We start from the raw sequence: 18,715 nt of genomic DNA, 5'->3' as shown, positions 1-18,715 counted from the left end.
GACAATGGCACCAAAGCTGGGTGCTGTTGTTTGGAGATGCTCAAAGTTTCAGTCAATTGTAGGCTTTATTATTTTTAAATATTCGGCTATCAGACTATCAGAAGTTTAAAATTATCGTTGTAATGAATTGTTACTTGGAATCATTTCCTTTCTTATCAATTTGAGGTGAAAAATATATGTATGATGGGATAAAATGTGTTATTGTAAGGGGGGGGGGGGGGGGGGGGCAATGCCAGAAAAATGTGAAAACCACCATTCTAGAGAGTAGCAAAGAATAAATGTATATCCCTTAGACTTAGACTGGGATGAGACAGGTGGACAATACACATACACTAAATGAAAGGGACTAAATTACAGGCTGTAACTCAGCACACATGTATTTTATACATGTTTCATACAAGGTTCCATTATTCACTCTTCAAAATTCTAAGAGACTCAAACAAATTACCTCATTAAAAATATAATAAATCTAAAAAATACTGGTATTAGACTTAAACGTTAAATCAAGAGATTACCTTCTTTCTAGTGAAACCCCAGAGTCAAATCTATGAAACCCAAACCCTGTATATCCTGAGAGAACCCAGCATGATAAATTTAAACAGGCTAAGGTAGTAAGAAGACTACCACCATACAGCACACATAGTCACACCATACAGCACATGCAGTCACAACAAAGGTTTGTTTTATCAGTTTTTATGTACAGAGTTTCACAGCCTTTTAATGGAAGGTTTATTTAATGAGTTTTTCCCAGCAACATTGTTACCCATGAATATTTCAGCAGTGTTTAGTGAACTTGTCACTATTGACACAGACGAACATTATGCTGAGTTTGCATAACGAATAACAAGACAAGCAATCACCGCTAGCCATATATTTTATACAATCTGAATCATCTGAATTTTAAAGTTTTTGACTCTAGTGTTGTGAATGAAATCTGTATTTATTGTTAGCAATTCAAAGAGTCAATGAACAAAGCTTTCATTCATGCAGTAGATCACTAGAGCCCAGTCCAGGGGACAACAGCTGACATGAATTCAGACCAGAAACAAAACAGATCTTACAAAAACAAGGTCCTGACATATTTTCTCAACAAATATGGAACCAGTACTTCTAAATGCTGAACATGAATGACCACAGAGCTAACAATGTCTTTGGTACAACAATGTGTTCTTCTATACCCAGCGCCCGCACACTTAATGAATGCATTCCAGCAAGAGGTGTGGCCCAATCACAACTCAAACAAGTCGTCAAGATTTCTGGCCCAATCACAACTCAAACAAGTCGTCGTTCCTTTGCTCCAGGCTCTCAATGGTGGACCTGACGTGACGATTGTTAGTGCGAGAGCGGATGACCAACACCGGCGAGCCGTTGTCCTCCTCCTCGGACATGAAACGTCCGCGTCTGTCGTTGGTTGAGTTGACTGATGAGTTACTGTCCCTGCGTGACTGGGTTGAGCCTTTCCGTGGTGGGAGGGCCAGTGGGTTGGCGTCTATGATACCTTCTAAGTTTCTGAAAGTAGCAAGACAAGTGTTGAGAGGTGGGGAGTCAAATTTACTGCTTGATGATATGGTTGGCTGTCATGTTCAATTGGTTGTCATGTTAATATGGTTTATTGTGGTGGTGTTACAGTCAAATGTGGTGGTGTTAAGGTCAATTGTCATGTTGATATGGTTGATTGTGGTGGTCTTACGGTCAAATGTGGTGGTGTTAAGGTCAATTGTCATGTTGATATGGTTGATTGTAACTGATTGTGATGATATGATTGGCATAAAAAGCTCGTCTCTAACAGACAGTCTGAATGATGATAGAAATTACTGTATTAGAAGATTACCTTTTTTAAAAAAAAATGTAAAAATTAGTTTATTAAATTAAATCTCTGTTAAATTTTAAATAATCAGGGATCTCTTTTAATTTTAAATTTCCAGATCAAAATTTGAGTTGATTACTGTCCACTTGTTGAAAAATGAAAACTACTCAAATATAGCATCAAATAATCACATTTTGTGCATAGAAAGAAGAAAACAATAAAAACTCTAGAATGTGAATGTATACAAGGAAAAAAAAACTAGTGGCAAAAAATGCAATTAAAAAAAGCAAGTAGAAAGCAACAGTTTTTTGTCCTACATTAAAAAATATAAATGACATTTAAAATATTGAACAGCTCATTTCTATAAACAATCAATCAATTCATATTTATTATCTTAATTTAAGACTCCTGGATCATTATAGTTAAAGCTTAATTTTTAAAAATGTTGTTTTATTTATCAGATGAAGTTATTGAATGTATAATTATCAGATGCATCAAATGTTGTCACCCTCACACACCCTCACTCAACCTTGGCTTATCCCACCACACAATACCAAGGCCTTCACAATTGTTGGACTGATTTCTTTCTTCTGCAGGTCACCAGCAAACCTATGGTGTTCTACACAATGTCTCACCTCTGCTGGCCATAAAGCCTAATACACTGGCTCAAACTACTTTTCTACTACATCATGTACACCAGGTTCAAATAATGGCTGTGTTTCAACTTCTCAATTTCTAAATATTTATTTATACGGGCAAAAAAAAAAAAAAAAAAAAAACTATAGAAAAAGTTTTTAAAAATTTGAACATTCAATTATGAATAGACCCTAATAAAATTCGAGCTATATAAATAATAATGTATTTGCTCCAAGAAAATAAAAATTAAATGCAATATTATTTTATATATTATAAGAGAATCTTTTTAAAGAAAAATACAAAATTATATAATTTATGATTAATTAAATGCATTCGTTTTTTTTATTTTTCTTAGGAAAAAAATGTGATTAATTAAAAGTTTTTTTTATAGGTCAATTTTTATTAGATTTGATTTTATTTATAATATGCCCCCCAAAAATAGAAAAAAAATTAGTAAATGTAAAAATATTCAACTAATTATATGTAGTTTTATTACATGGTGGTAATATGGTAATCTTGTTAATGGCATCAGTAAATAAAGCAGTATATTTTTTTTTTGTAAACAAAGTTAAGATATTTAAGTGGTGCTATTTCTTGATTATGATCATTAGCTACAGTCAGTTCTTACTAAAACTGTCTACACCAACAGCATGGGCACCCACAGGTTGGGGGGGGGGGGGGTGCTGGGTCAGTGAAGTGACCAGTAGCCTTGTATTTACATGTAGAGGTGACTTCCCTGGTCCATGCTGTGGGTACCCAAAATGAAATCCCTACTTGGGTTATGAGTTAATTCTAGTGTGTGATTATGATGCAATGGTCTAGGATGTATGATGCCACCTTCCCCAGAAGCCTTACAATTTTGTTACACCCTCAGCTATGCTAGCATACGGTTTCAGTTTCAACATAATCATCGTGTGCAAGTTGGTAGGAGGAGGTGGAGGAGCGAGCTGACGAGGTACTCAGTCGAACTTGAGAGGCCACGCTCAATCCAGCACTGAAACAAAGTGGACACTGGTCACAAGATGTTGCTAGACATGGTGGTCAGGTCAGTCAACAGCTGTCTGCTTGCTACAGGGACCAGACTCGTGTCAACAGGGCCCAGGTCAATGGAGCCAGGAAATGAGTGAAAAGTTGGCTTCAAGCAGGAGATGAGTAAATGCTAGTGGTGGATTGGCTTCTATGACTCAATGTTATTGTTGGACTGGATTTGTTTTTTAGTTGTTTAACAAGGGTAAACCTGGGTACACTAATGAATTGTTTAAACTAATTGAGTGTATGTTATAATAGCCTCCATTAATAACGAGGTTCCAACTACTAGGTCAGATAAACTAAAACTTTGATAGTTGATACACATGTGGGGAACAGGACAAGTGGTGACACAGCTTCTATGTGGGGAACATGTTAAGAGGTGACAACTGCTATAACTGTAAGGGGAACAGGACAAGTGGTGACACAACTGCTATATGGGGAACAGGACAAGTGGTGACACAGCTGCTATATGGGGAACAGGACAAGTGGTGACACAGCTGCTATATGGGGAACAGGACAAGTGGTGACACAGCTGCTATATGGGGAACAGGACAAGTGGTGACACAGCTGCTATATGGGGAACAGGACAAGTGGTGACACAGCTGCTATATGGGGAACAGGACAAGTGGTGTCACAGCTGCTATATGGGGAACAGGACAAGTGGTGACACAGCTGCTATATGGGGAACAGGACAAGTGGTGACACAGCTGCTATATGGGGAACAGGACAAGTGGTGTCACAGCTGCTATATGGGGAACAGGACAAGTGGTGACACAGCTGCTATATGGGGAACAGGACAAGTGGTGACACAGCTGCTATGTGGGGAACATGACAAGTGGTGACACAACTGCTATAACTGTAAGGGGAACAGGACAAGTGGTGACACAACTGCTATAACTGTAAGGGGAACAGGACAAGTGGTGACACAACTGCTATAACTGTAAGGGGAACAGGACAAGTGGTGACACAACTGCTATAACTGTAAGGGGAACAGGACAAGTGGTGACACAACTGCTATAACTGTAAGGGGAACAGGACAAGTGGTGACACAACTGCTATAACTGTAAGGGGAACAGGACAAGTGGTGACACAACTGCTATAACTGTAAGGGGAACAGGACAAGTGGTGACACAACTGCTATAACTGTAAGGGGAACAGGACAAGTGGTGACACAACTGCTATGTGGGGAACAGGACAAGTGGTGACACAACTGCTATGTCAGGAACAGGACAAGTGGTGACACAACTATGTGGTAAATCACAATCAGAGCAGAGCTGACAGTGCAAGATGCTACAATGACACAGCATGATCGGAAAATGTCACTGAGGTCAAAATGAGATGACAACATGCAGTGACATTTGTTCATAAGACCTCATTACAATGTTCACTATTACAATTCCTGTTGGCCTGCTAGTGGTATGTTCAACCAATGACTCCAACATTGTGGGCCAAAGTCCAGGCAATTTGTCTGGCCACTTGGCTGGCCCAAACTTCCATTCAACCAAATCACCCTCACAAAACATTCATGGCATTATTGGAGCACAACAACTATTTGAAACCATGAGTAATCTAGTTCACAGGGAGGGGTGGGGCAGGGGGTGGATACACAAGATCAATCTAACAGCTGACTAGACAAAGTTTGATGAGTGTCACCATAGTGACAGATCTAACTTCTCTCTAGCCAATATGTGACAAGTTGAAACATCTGGGAACATGTGCAACTTTGGTGATACAATTATGTTTCTCTCTAGAGGAATATGCTTTTTGTTTTAATAAATCAATAAAATGTAAACACACTTCTAAGGTTGTAAGCTAGAAATTTTCTCAAATATCTTGCTAAGATTTTTTTAAAGTTTTAAAAATTTGGCAGGTGAGAAAAAAGCACAATAAAAAGCAGAAAAAAGTGATTAAATGTAAACAAAATGGGCATTGGCTGCGTTTTTTGTGAGCATTTGACATTTTTTTAAAAGAGAAAAAAAAATGTAGTCAGTCAAGTAAAGATTTATCCCCACAGTAAGAGGATTGGGGTCATCCATTTAAGACGTCCACAAAGTTTGCAAATTTCAGTCCCCTCCATGTCCATTTTGCACAAATTTCTCCCCCCCCCCCCCCCATTTTAGAATTTTAATGTTAAATTTAACATTTTAGAACTTCAATGTTAGATTACATATTTTAGAATGTTAAATTTAACATTTTAGAACTTCAATGTTAGATTACATATTTTAGAATGTTAAATTTAACATTTTAGAACTTCAATGTTAGATTACATATTTTAGAATGTTAAATTTAACATTTTAGAACTTCAATGTTAGATTACATATTTTAGAATGTTAAATTTAACATTTTAGAACTTCAATGTTAGATTACATATTTTAGAATGTTAAATTTAACATTTTAGAACTTCAATGTTAGATTACATATTTTAGAATGTTAAATTTAACATTTTAGAACTTCAATGTTAGATTACATATTTTAGAATGTTAAATTTAACATTTTAGAACTTCAATGTTAGATTACATATTTTAGAATGTTAAATTTAACATTTTAGAACTTCAATGTTAGATTACATATTTTAGAATGTTAAATTTAACATTTTAGAACTTCAATGTTAGATTACATATTTTAGAATGTTAAATTTAACATTTTAGAACTTTAATGGCCCTATACCCTCCCCAGATTGCTGCCACCTCCCCACCCCTCCACCCAGCAAGCCTAACAGTACATTACTTTCTGCCCAACTCATTAATTCTGTTTTTCTGTAAACAACAAGACAAGGTTGGATTACATTATTTACATCTGACAGGCAGACAAGACATGTTGAGAGCAGAAAGTAAAGCTACATGGAGCCAACTACCAGCACTAGCAGGGCTGCTGAGTCAGGGAGTCAGGGAAGTTTCTTGTCTAGGGAGTCAGGGAAGTTTCTTGTCTAGGGAGTCAGGGAAGTTTCTTGTCTAGGGAGTCAGGGAAGTTTCTTGTCTAGGGAGTCAGGGAAGTGTCTTGTCTAGGGAGTCAGGGAAGTTTCTTGTCTAGGGAGTCAGGGAAGTTTCTTGTCTAGGGAGTCAGGGAAGTTTCTTGTCTAGGGAGTCAGGGAAGTGTCTTGTCTAGGGAGTCAGGGAAGTGTCTTGTCTAGGGAGTCAGGGAAGTTTCTTGTCTAGGGAGTCGGGGAAGTTTCTTGTCTAGGGAGTCAGGGAAGTGTCTTGTCTAGGGAGTCAGGGAAGTTTCTTGTCTAGGGAGTCAGGGAAGTTTCTTGTCTAGGGAGTCAGGGAAGTTTCTTGTCTAGGGAGTCAGGGAAGTGTCTTGTCTAGGGAGTCAGGGAAGTGTCTTGTCTAGGGAGTCAGGGAAGTTTCTTGTCTAGGGAGTCGGGGAAGTTTCTTGTCTAGGGAGTCAGGGAAGTGTCTTGTCTAGGGAGTCAGGGAAGTTTCTTGTCTAGGGAGTCAGGGAAGTTTCTTGTCTAGGGAGTCAGGGAAGTTTCTTGTCTAGGGAGTCAGGGAAGTGTCTTGTCTAGGGAGTCAGGGAAGTGTCTTGTCTAGGGAGTCAGGGAAGTTTCTTGTCTAGGGAGTCGGGGAAGTTTCTTGTCTAGGGAGTCAGGGAAGTTTCTTGTCTAGGGAGTCAGGGAAGTTTCTTGTCTAGGGAGTCAGGGAAATTTCTTGTCTAGGGAGTCAGGGAAGTTTCTTGTCTAGGGAGTCAGGGAAGTTTCTTGTCTAGGGAGTCAGAGAAGTTTCTTGTCTAGGGAGTCAGGGAAATTTCTTGTCTAGGGAGTCAGGGAAGTTTCTTGTCTAGGGAGTCAGGGAAGTTTCTTGTCTTGGGAGTCAGGGAAGTTTCAATCTTGGGAGTCAGGGAAGTTTCTGGTCTTGGGAGTCAGGGAAGTTTCTGGTCTAGGGAGTCAGGGAAGTTTCTGGTCTAGGGAGTCAGGGAAGTTTCCGGTCTTGGGAGTCAGGCCACTTTCTGGTCTGAGCCAGTTTTGTGTCTGATGTGGTTACCTCAGCAACCCTGCTGTATACATGAGAAGGTTGACCAGAAGACAGAAGCAAGCAAATCTGATATAGGTAAAAAAAAAAAAAAAACAACTTGCTTGTCACACTCAGCCTAGCATGGAGAAAAGTAGAGGAAAAATGTATTTGATGAAGACTAATATTAAAATGGGTTCATGAGTGAATATCGTAAGGTTTGGGTCAAGCATGTGCAAACTGAAGTAGGTTAGATCTGCCCAAAGATCTAAGAGAACAGACAAGAGTGCTGTGGTATGGGGGCAGGGAGGGGGGGTGGAATACTGCACTAGCTTTATGCTCAGACTACATTTGTAGTTGGTCTGATAAAAAGGGGGCAGGGGGGGGGGGGGTGGAATACTGCACTAGCTTTCTGCTCAGACTACATTTGTAGTTGGTCTGATAAAAAGGGGGCAGGGGAGGGAGGGGGGGGTGGAATACTGCACTAGCTTTATGCTCAGACTACATTTGTAGTTGGTCTGATAAAAAAGGGGTAGATAAGGGGTGGGGGTGGAACCAGTCACTACCTACCAAGCCCCAGGACAAATGTCCTATCAACCTCCAGGTTGACATCTATGTGTTGACCACAAGTGAAGAAACCACCCACCCCCACCCCTCCCTGCATACACTGAGCTGGCAGGATTAATGTTTGTCTACCTGAATGAGGTCAACTTGCTGTTACAGTCTCAAGTCAGGACAAATCTAAATACAACACAGATATGGCCTCACAGTGACGTGTGGGCCAGCTATGTGTGGGCCAGCTATGTGTGGGCCAGCTATATATGGGATAGCTATGTGTGGGTCAGCAATGTGTGGGCCAGCAATGTGTGGGCCAGCTTATGTGTGGGCCAGCTATAATGTGTGGGCCATCTATGTGTGGGCCATCTATGTGTGGACCAGCCATGTGTGGGCCAGCTATGTGTGGGCTAGCTATAATGTGTGGGCCAGCTATGTGTGGACCAGCTATAATGTGTGGGCCAGCAATGATGTGTGGGCCAGCTATGTGTGGGCCAGCAATGATGTGTGGGCCAGCTATAATGTGTGGGCCAGCAATAATGTGTGGGCCAGCAATGATGTGTGGGCCAGCTATAATGTGTGGGCCAGCTATAATGTGTGGGCCAGCTATGTGTGGGCCAGCTATGTGTGGGCCAGCTATAATGTGTGGGCCAGCTATGTGTGGGCCAGCTATAATGTGTGGGCCAGCTATAATGTGTGGGCCAGCTATAATGTCTGGGCCAGCTATGTGTGGGCCAGCTATGTGTGGGCCAGCTATAATGTGTGGGCCAGCTATGTGTGGGCCAGCTATGTGTGGGCCAGCTATAATGTGTGGGCCAACTATAATGTGTGGGCCAGCTATGATGTGTGGGCCAGCTATGTGTGGGCCAGCTATGTGTGGGCCAGCTATGTGTGGACCAGCTATAATGTGTGGGCCAGCAATAATGTGTGGGCCAGCAATGATGTGTGGGCCAGCTATGTGTGGGTCAATGATGTGTGGGTCAATGATGTGTGGGCCAGCTATAATGTGTGGGCCAGCTATAATGTGTGGGCCAGCTATGTGTGGGCCAGCTATGTGTGGACCAGCTATAATGTGTGGGCCAGCAATAATGTGTGGGCCAGCAATGATGTGTGGGCCAGCTATGTGTGGGCCAGCAATGATGTGTGGGCCAGCTATAATGTGTGGGCCAGCAATAATGTGTGGGCCAGCAATGATGTGTGGGCCAGCTATGTGTGGGCCAGCTATAATGTGTGGGCCAGCTATAATGTGTGGGCCAGCTATGTGTGGGCCAGCTATAATGTGTGGGCCAGCTATGTGTGGGCTAGCTATAATGTGTGGGCCAGCTATAATGTGTGGGCCAGCTATAATGTGTGGGCCAGCTATGTGTGGGCCAGCTATGTGTGGGCCAGCTATGTGTGGGCCAGCTATAATGTGTGGGCCAGCTATGTGTGGGCCAGCTATAATGTGTGGGCCAGCTATGTGTGGGCCAGCTATGTGTGGGCCAGCTATAATGTGTGGGCCAACTATAATGTGTGGGCCAGCTATGATGTGTGGGCCAGCTATGTGTGGGCCAGCTATGTGTGGGCCAGCTATGTGTGGACCAGCTATAATGTGTGGGCCAGCAATAATGTGTGGGCCAGCAATAATGTGTGGGCCAGCTATGTGTGGGTCAATGATGTGTGGGTCAATGATGTGTGGGCCAGCTATGTGTGGGTCAATGATGTGTGGGCCAGCAATAATGTGTGGGCCAGCTATGATGTGTGGGCCAGCTATGTGTGGGTCAATGATGTGTGGGCCAGCAATAATGTGTGGGCCAGCTATGATGTGTGGGCCAGCTATGTGTGGGTCAATGATGTGTGGGCCAGCTATGTGTGGGCCAGCTATAATGTGTGGGCCAGCTATAATGTGTGGGCCAGCAATAATGTGTGGGCCAGCTATAATGTGTGGGCCAGCTATGATGTGTGGGCCAGCTATGTGTGGGCCAGCTATAATGTGTGGGCCAGCTATGTGTGGGCTAGCTATAATGTGTGGGCCAGCTATGTGTGGGCCAGCTATAATGTGTGGGCCAGCAATAATGTGTGGGCCAGCAATAATGTGTGGGCCAGCAATAATGTGTGGGCCAGCTATGTGTGGGTCAATGATGTGTGGGTCAATGATGTGTGGGCCAGCTATGTGTGGGTCAATGATGTGTGGGCCAGCAATAATGTGTGGGCCAGCTATGATGTGTGGGCCAGCTATGTGTGGGTCAATGATGTGTGGGCCAGCAATAATGTGTGGGCCAGCTATGATGTGTGGGCCAGCTATGTGTGGGTCAATGATGTGTGGGCCAGCTATAATGTGTGGGCCAGCAATAATGTGTGGGCCAGCTATAATGTGTGGGCCAGCTATGATGTGTGGGCCAGCTATGTGTGGGCCAGCTATAATGTGTGGGCCAGCTATGTGTGGGCTAGCTATAATGTGTGGGCCAGCTATGTGTGGGCCAGCTATAATGTGTGGGCCAGCTATGTGTGGGCTAGCTATAATGTGTGGGCCAGCTATAATGTGTGGGCCAGCTATAATGTGTGGGCCAGCTATAATGTGTGGGCCAGCTATAATGTGTGGGCCAGCTATGTGTGGGCCAGCTATAATGTGTGGGCCAGCTATAATGTGTGGGCCAGCTATAATGTGTGGGCCAGCTATAATGTGTGGGCCAGCTATAATGTGTGGGCCAGCTATGTGTGGGCTAGCTATAATGTGTGGGCCAGCTATGTGTGGGCCAGCTATAATGTGTGGGCCAGCTATAATGTGTGGGCCAGCTATGTGTGGGCCAGCTATAATGTGTGGGCCAGCAATAATGTGTGGGCCAGCTATGTGTGGGCCAGCTATAATGTGTGGGCCAGCTATGATGTGTGGGCCAGCTATAATGTGTGGGCCAGCTATGTGTGGGCCAGCTATAATGTGAGGGTCTGGTGGATGTTTACGATGTAATCTGTATGCTGACTACAGTTACCTAAAACTTAGTTTTTTTAAATCTGACCATTCTAAAAATAGCAAGTGATAAGGGAGAAGATTGGCTGTTATCACAGAATAATTCATGCTCAATGTGAACCTTGTAGGTTATCTGTTGCTTTAAAAAGCTAGTCAAAATGTGATAATGGTTAGAAGAAAGTTTCTAAAAAAGTGATAATGGTTAGAAGAAAGTTTCTTACGCCGCATTTTTCTCCATCTTGGCAACATCTCCTTTTAACCGGGCTATACTATTGTCATACTTGTTGAAAAAATCATCAGGGTTCCCTCCCTTTTTAGAGTCTGGTATAGAACTGGAGCCGTTGGGGTGAGACTTGCTGGAGGCTTTGACAGGCTCAGTCTCTGAGCTGACGTGGTAGGATGTGGACGGCACGCTGCCATTGGGCAGCACTGGGTGGGGGCTTGAGGGGGAGACGGCTGTTGAGCCGCTGTACACCACAATGGTGTCCGTCTCATCTAAGGCGTTCTCATTGTCTGGGGTCAGGGGGATGAGGAGCTGCTCCCTCAGGAAGAGATGGTCCGGGTTCCACAGCTTGTTCTCTTTCTTCAGTTCTCCAACCTGCAAAGGAGACAAACACTCTAAATCAGGGGAGACAAACACTCTAAATCAGGGGAGACAAACTCTCTAAATCAGGGGAGATAAACACTCTACATTAGGGGAGACAAACACTTTAAATCAGGGGAGACAAACACTCTAAATCAGGGGAGACAAACTCTCAGGGGAGACAAACACTTTAAATCAGGGGAGACACTCTAAATCAGGGGAGAAAAACTCTCAGGGGAGACAAACACTCTACATTAGGGGAGACAAACACTAGAAATCAAGGTGAGAAAAACACTTTAAATCAGGGGAGACAAACACTAGAAATCAAGGTGAGAAAAACACTTTAAATCAGGGGAGACAAACACTTTAAATCAGGGGAGACAAACACTCTAAATCAGGGGAGACACTTTAAATCAGGGGAGACAAACACTTTAAATCAGGGGAGACAAACACTCTAACTCAGGGGAGACAAACACTCTAACTCAGGGGAGACAAACACTCTAAATCAGGGGAGATAAACACTCTAAATCAAGGGCAGACAAACACTCTAAATCAAGGGAGACAAACATTCTAAATCAAGGGGAGACAAACACTTCAAATCAGGATGAGACAAACACTTTAAATCAGGGGACAAATATCATAAATCTGGAGAGACAGATGTTTTAAATTAGATGACACAAACACTTTGATAATGTACACCTTTTCTAAATATAGTATCAGACTTACTAGGATGTTGTACACACTTTCTAAATATAGTATCAGACTTACTGGGATGTTGTACACTTTCTAAATATAGTATCAGACTTACTGGGATGTTGTACACACTTTCTAAATATAGTATCAGACTTACACATTTTCTAAATATAGCATCAGACTTAGTGGGATGGTGTACACATTTTCTAAATATAGTATCAGACTTACTAGGACATTGTACACACATTCTAAATATAGTATCAGACTTACTGGGATGGTGTACACATGTTCTAAATATAGTATCAGACTTACACATTTTCTAAATATAGCATCAGACTTAGTGGGATGGTGTACACATTTTCTAAATATAGTATCAGACTTACTAGGATGTTGTACACACTTTCTAAATATAGTATCAGACTTACTAGGATGTTGTACACTTTCTAAATATAGTATCAGACTTACTGGGATGTTGTACACACTTTCTATATATAGCATCAGACTTACACATTTTCTAAATATAGTATCAGACTTACTGGGATGTTGTACACATTTTCTAAATATAGTATCAGACTTACTAGGACATTGTACACACTTTCTAAATATAGTATCAGACTTACTAGGACATTGTACACACTTTCTAAATATAGTATCAGACTTACTAGGACATTGTACACATTTTCTAAATATAGTATCAGACTTACATACATTCTAAATATAGTATCAGACTTACACATGTTCTAAATATAGTATCAGACTTACTGGGATGCTGTACTTGAGCGCCAGGCTAACCAGTGTATCCACGCGAGAAAGTTTGTGACTAATATATTTTTTACCATTTTGGCTTGCCATAGTTGGGCTTAGATAGCAAATTGTCATCAGTGGACAAAAAGGGCTACCGTACACACAAAATATGTCCTGGAATCACAATATATCGGAGCAGGGGAGAAAACTCCCGGCTAGATTAAATAAAAATCAGAATAAAAATCAAAGTGAACAACAGGTCAGTCATGAGTGGAATTAAATCGCTGCCACCAAACTACTCGAACACATTATCGCGACCCACTTTGACCAAACTCGTCAATCAAACAACTGAAGACGACCTAGACTCAACAACGAGATCTACCCGAGACCTAGACTCAACAACGAGATCTACCCGTGCACCACAACTGATCGACTTTGAAACGACTGACGGCACGTCTAATGATGACAACACAAGCGCTGCTGTTATCGAAATAATCTGTGGGGCACATGACTACAGCGACAGGGGTCAAAGGTTAGCATGGCTGGCTGGTCACCGCCTACTTTCTACGACAAGCACACGGGACACGGTGGATTCAGTGCTCACACGTCACACTGGTGTGCGTCACACACTTGTGTGTGTGCTGTGTTACACACTGGTGGGTGATGTTTAACACACTGATCATTGTATGTGTTTGACGATAGACAGCCCACTGAATGCTTTCTTTCAACGCTGCTTTTCTCTAAGCCAGCCAGATTTACCTTAAGCCCATTCTGTGACGTTGGTGTACGCTATTAAAATAGTTACGTCAAGTGTCCCATTGTGTCAATTGTGTCAAGTTTCCCAGTGTGTCAAGTTTCCCAGTGTGTCAAGTTTCCCAGTGTGTCAAGTTTCCCAGTGTGTCAAGTTTCCCAGTGTGTCAAGTTTCCCAGTGTGTCAAGTTTCCCAGTGTGTCAAGTTTCCCAGTGTGTCAAGTTTCCCAGTGTGTCAAGTGTCCCAGTGTGTCAAGTGTCCCAGTGTGTCAAGTGTCCCAGTGTGTCAAGTGTCCCAGTGTGTCAAGTTTCCCAGTGTGTCAAGTTTCCCAGTGTGTCAAGTTTCCCAGTGTGTCAAGTCCCAGTGTGTCAAGTTTCCCAGTGTGTCAAGTTTCCCAGTGTGTCAAGTTTCCCAGTGTGTCAAGTTTCCCAGTGTGTCAAGTTTCCCAGTGTGTCAAGTTTCCTAGTGTGTCAAGTTTCCCAGTGTTTCCCAGTGTATCAAGTTTCCCAGTGTGTAAAGTTCCCCATAACGCCAACATTGGACGTCGTGAGATACTCAACAGTTGGGCTACACAAGTCAATGGGGGGGGGGGGGAAGGGGGCTAAACATGGGTGGACTATCTCAACTCCACGGTTCTCAACGTCTTCTGACACTAGTGACCCAACGGTTGGACGTGGTGTACTAGGTCCTCTTGTAAACTGTGACCTCAGTGTGAGGGGACGGAACTACAAACGTTGAAGGGGCGGAGTTTATTTTCTCCAGTGAGACCACGTGACTTTGTTTACATCTGGTCACGGTGTCCAGTCTAAGGTCAGTACACGGGTCAGTGGCCACGCGACCTGTGGCGTGTTGTTGGGGGAGGGGGGGAGGCAATGACACAGCTCAGGTCAACCCCGTCCCTCTCACAAACTGACGGGCCACAAATGTACACAGACTGTTGGCCACAAATGTACACAGACTGTTGGCCACAATTGTACACAGACTGTTGGCCACACATGTACACAGACTGTTGGCCACAAATGTACACACATTGTTGGCCACAAATGTACACAGACTGTTGGCCACAAATGTACACAGACTGTTGGTCACAAATGTACACAGACTATTGGCCACTCAGCCAGACTAGATGTCCCATTATTAACCCAACTTTACAAGTGACTTACTACAGTCAGCAACTCAAAGCTTCTACACCAGGATAGAAATTGTCTAACCAGACCAGCAAGAGAACACAGAAAAACGAATCAAGTGAGTAAGTTGGCTGCCACACAAGGAAAATCCCACACACTGACTCGAATGTTGGAGACAGAGTTGCAGTAGATCCAGGAATACACAACGTCACTGACGGCTACACTACAGGCACAGAACTCGCTCGGCCAGACTTTTATAGCAACCCGAGGCTAAACAAGGGCTCGCGTGACGTCACGGCCGGTGAAGGTGACCCCGCGAGAGTGACGGTCCTTGGCTCGACTTGCTTCACTGTCGCATCTTGTTTGTCAGCTGACTCGTGACACGGGGGGGGGGGTGTTATATCTACACGGGGGGGGGGGGGGATATATCTACACGGGGGGATATATCTACACGAGGGGGAGGGGGGGGGGGCTGATATATCTACACCGGAGGGGGGCTGATATATCTACACGGGAGGGGGGCTGATATATCTACACCGGAGGGGGGGGGCTGATATATCTACACCAGAGGGGGGCTGATATATCTACACCGGAGGGGGGCTGATATATCTACACGGGGGGGGGGGTGATATATCTACACGAGAGGGGAGCTGATATATCTACACGGGGGGGGGGGGGGGGTCTGATATATTTACACGGAGGGGTTGTGATATATATACACGGAAGGTGGTGGGATTATATATCTACACGGGAGGGGGGATGGGATGAAATATCTATCTCAGGATACATATGACAGTCTGACTAGTCTATTCCTAAGTCAGACTGACAACTCTATGACAAACTGACATATCGTTGACAGTCTAACAACTCTATGTCAGTCTAACAGGAGTGACAACTCTATGACAACTCTATGACAGTCTGACAATTCTATGACAGTCTGACAATTCTAAGACAGTCTGACAACTCTATGACAGTCTGATAACTCTATGACAGTCTGACAACTCAATGACAGTCTGACAACTCTATGACAGTCTGACAACTCTATGACAGTCTGACAAATCTATGACAGTCTGACAACTCTATGACAGTCTGACAACTCTATGACAGTCTGACAATTCTATGACAGTCTGACAACTCTATGACAGTCTGACAACTCTATGACAGTCTGACAACTTTATGACAGTCTGACAATTCTATGACAGTCTGACAACTCTATGACAGTCTGACAAATATATGAAAGATCCAACAGCCCGCAACACAAAGGCAACCGATGCCAAAAATCAAGTACAACCGTCCCGAAATGCGCCCCCCCCCCCCATTTCCCCAGTTACACGTAAGAAATGTGAAGTCACTGATGCACAACATGGGAGCGGACATCACAAGGTAAATGTAGGTAGGTTGTAGCCTGTAGCTACACACACACACAGGTAGCCAGTACATTAGCTGTCTCCCCATTTTGTGTGGGAATATTTCGTTTAGCGCCCCCCCCCCCCCCAACCCCAGACATGAACGGACAGCTAGCTCCGTCAAACTATCAGCAGTTGGACAAGGAACCATTGTACTGCCCTGATGTCTAGATCCGTCATTCATCTTTAGGTCCCGTGTTGCCTCAATACGCTTTCAACTCGAGGCAACAAGTATTCATCGTCTATTGGACTTCCAACAATAAGGCTCCTGACAATGACATAATCAAGTGCTTGATCAGCCTGCACAATGACTTATTTAAAAAATTAACGCATCTTTTGTCCATTGTCATTTAAAAAAATGTTTCATACCTTCTCATTTGTGGACTAGTGGGCGGACTTCAGGAGACACCCCCCTCCCCCCCCACACACACACACCTTCTCTCTTCCCTAGCCCGTAACTAAATATAAACGCCTAAAGTTTACGTAATAGGGTCATAAAAATGGTATCTTAAACACATTTAAAAAAATTTACATTTATTATTTTCTTTATACAAATATGGACAAAGTTTCAAAAAGTTCAAGAAACCCATCATGACAAAAAACAAGAAATTTTAATGAATAATTTTTACGGCGCATATCCCCTTAAACTAGCGCCTTGCCTAAAGATCCTTACATTCCGTCTATTTAAACTAGCGCCTTGTCTAAAGATCCTTACATTCCATCTATTTAAACTTAAACTAGCGCCTTGCCTAAAGATCCTTACATTCCGTCTATTTAAACTAGCGCCTTGTCTAAAGATCCTTACATTCCATCTATTTAAACTTAAAAACTAGCGCCTTGTCTAAAGATCCTTACATTCAGTCTATTTAAACTAGCGCCTTGCCTAAAGATCCTTACATTCAGTCTATTTAAACTAGCGCCTTGCCTAAAGATCCTTACATTCAGTCTATTTAAACTAGCGCCTTGCCTAAAGATCCTTACATTCAGTCTATTTAAACTAGCGCCTTGCCTAAAGATCCTTACATTCAGTCTATTTAAACTAGCGCCTTGTCTAAAGATCCTTACATTCCATCTATTTAAACTTAAACTAGCGCCTTGCCTAAAGATCCTTACATTCCATCTATTTAAACTTAAACTAGCGCCTTGCCTAAAGATCCTTACATTCCATCTATTTAAACTTAAACTAGCGCCTTGCCTAAAGATCCTTACATTCAGTCTATTTAAACTAGCGCCTTGCCTAAAGATCCTAGTATAAACTCTCGTTATTAATGAAGCTCTAGATTTCCAATAGGCTATTGAGGAAAAATAAGCTCCGGTGGATTGATAAGCTCAGTTGCTCACTAAACTCATGCACTGAATGAAGATTCAACCTAAAATGTGAGCTCCTTAGATCTGGCTCATAAATGATGACGTCACACTCCTGGAGGAAAGGTCAGTTGACGGTCAATGTGCTGTCAATGTGCCCGTGTTGAAATAGACCATCTGATTGCATACAGGTGTTGTATCGAAACTTGCTTGAATGGATGTACCCAGTGGAGAGAGGCTGGGCCTGATTGAAGGTTGGGGACTTGGTTACAAAAGCTCTGATTGCCGACTGCCCAATGGATGTACCCAGTGGAGAGAGAGAGAATGATTGCCGACTGCCCAATGTTGTTCTGATCCCACAGAACCCTTCAGATATTGATTGCATCGCTTGTTGTACTGACCCCACAGAACCCTTCAGCTATTGATTGCACCGCTTGTTGTTCTGATCCCACAGAACCCATCAGATATTGATTGCACCGCTTGTTGTTCGCCAAGGTCCAGGTCAGATGCGGACAACTGACGTCTAATTAACACGCGACCAACGGACCGTGACGTGGTTCAAGGTCGCCGGGAAACGTCCAGCTTATGACGTCATTGGTATTTTGGTCACGTGCTAGACTGACATGACCAGTGTAAGAACATGACTGGGGTATGACATGTCCAGTGTAAGAACATGACTGGGGAACTGCCCCCCTCCCCTCCCCCCATTCTCTATGTCGACAGGGGTACAATAAGGGCCGACAATCCCCCAGCTAATGTCGGGGACAAAAATTACGTACAGGGCCTTCGTGCTTGCACCTACTTACGTCACTTGTGACGTTCAATGACGCGTGACGGCGGATAACCCCAGCGGACGTTTCACAAAAATGTCACGTGAAGTTTGAACCACGTGACCATGTGTTTAATCAGGTCCCAAATGCCCTCGTTTTGGTAAGTCCCAAATGCCCTCGTTTTGGTAAGTCCCAAATGCCCTCGTTTTGGTAAGTCCCAAATGCCCTCGTTTTGGTAAGTCCCAAATGCCCTCGTTTTGGTAAGTCCCAAATGCCCTCGTTTTGGTAAGTCCCAAATGCCCTCGTTTTGTAAAGTTCCAAATGCCATCGTTTTGTCAGGTCCCAAATGCCTCGTTTTATAAAGTCCCAAATGCACTCGTTTTGTCAGGTCCCAAATGCCCTCGTTTTGTAAAGT

The 18,715-nt window shown here is 43.2% G+C and overlaps 1 protein-coding gene across 3 annotated transcripts in view; it reads right to left on the bottom strand.

Annotated features, from left to right (window-relative positions):
* Window positions 1–231: 231 nt before the first annotated feature.
* LOC131943475 (lysM and putative peptidoglycan-binding domain-containing protein 1) overlaps window positions 232–18,715 on the bottom strand; it is a 37,635-nt gene continuing 19,151 nt past the window's right edge. The window contains exons 1-4 of one of the 3 annotated variants that reach the window (XM_059303633.1): window positions 14,856–15,031; window positions 12,960–13,156; window positions 11,143–11,519; window positions 232–1,509 (exon numbers count right to left, since the gene is read on the bottom strand). In XM_059303633.1, the coding sequence (XP_059159616.1) occupies window positions 1,266–1,509; window positions 11,143–11,519; window positions 12,960–13,076 (738 nt within the window). In that variant the 5' untranslated portion in view covers window positions 13,077–13,156; window positions 14,856–15,031 and the 3' untranslated portion in view covers window positions 232–1,265. Of the gene's footprint in view, window positions 1,510–3,298; window positions 3,438–11,142; window positions 11,520–12,959; window positions 13,157–14,855; window positions 15,032–18,715 lie in introns of those variants that run through there. The other 2 variants (XM_059303634.1, XM_059303632.1) reach the window with 2 other exon arrangements.

Source organism: Physella acuta, unplaced genomic scaffold (assembly GCF_028476545.2).
Source record: "Physella acuta isolate Inbredline_101_S28 unplaced genomic scaffold, ASM2847654v3 ptg000457l, whole genome shotgun sequence".
In the NCBI taxonomy this organism is placed as follows: domain Eukaryota; kingdom Metazoa; phylum Mollusca; class Gastropoda; family Physidae; genus Physella; species Physella acuta.
This window is presented reverse-complemented; position numbering and strand designations above follow the sequence as displayed.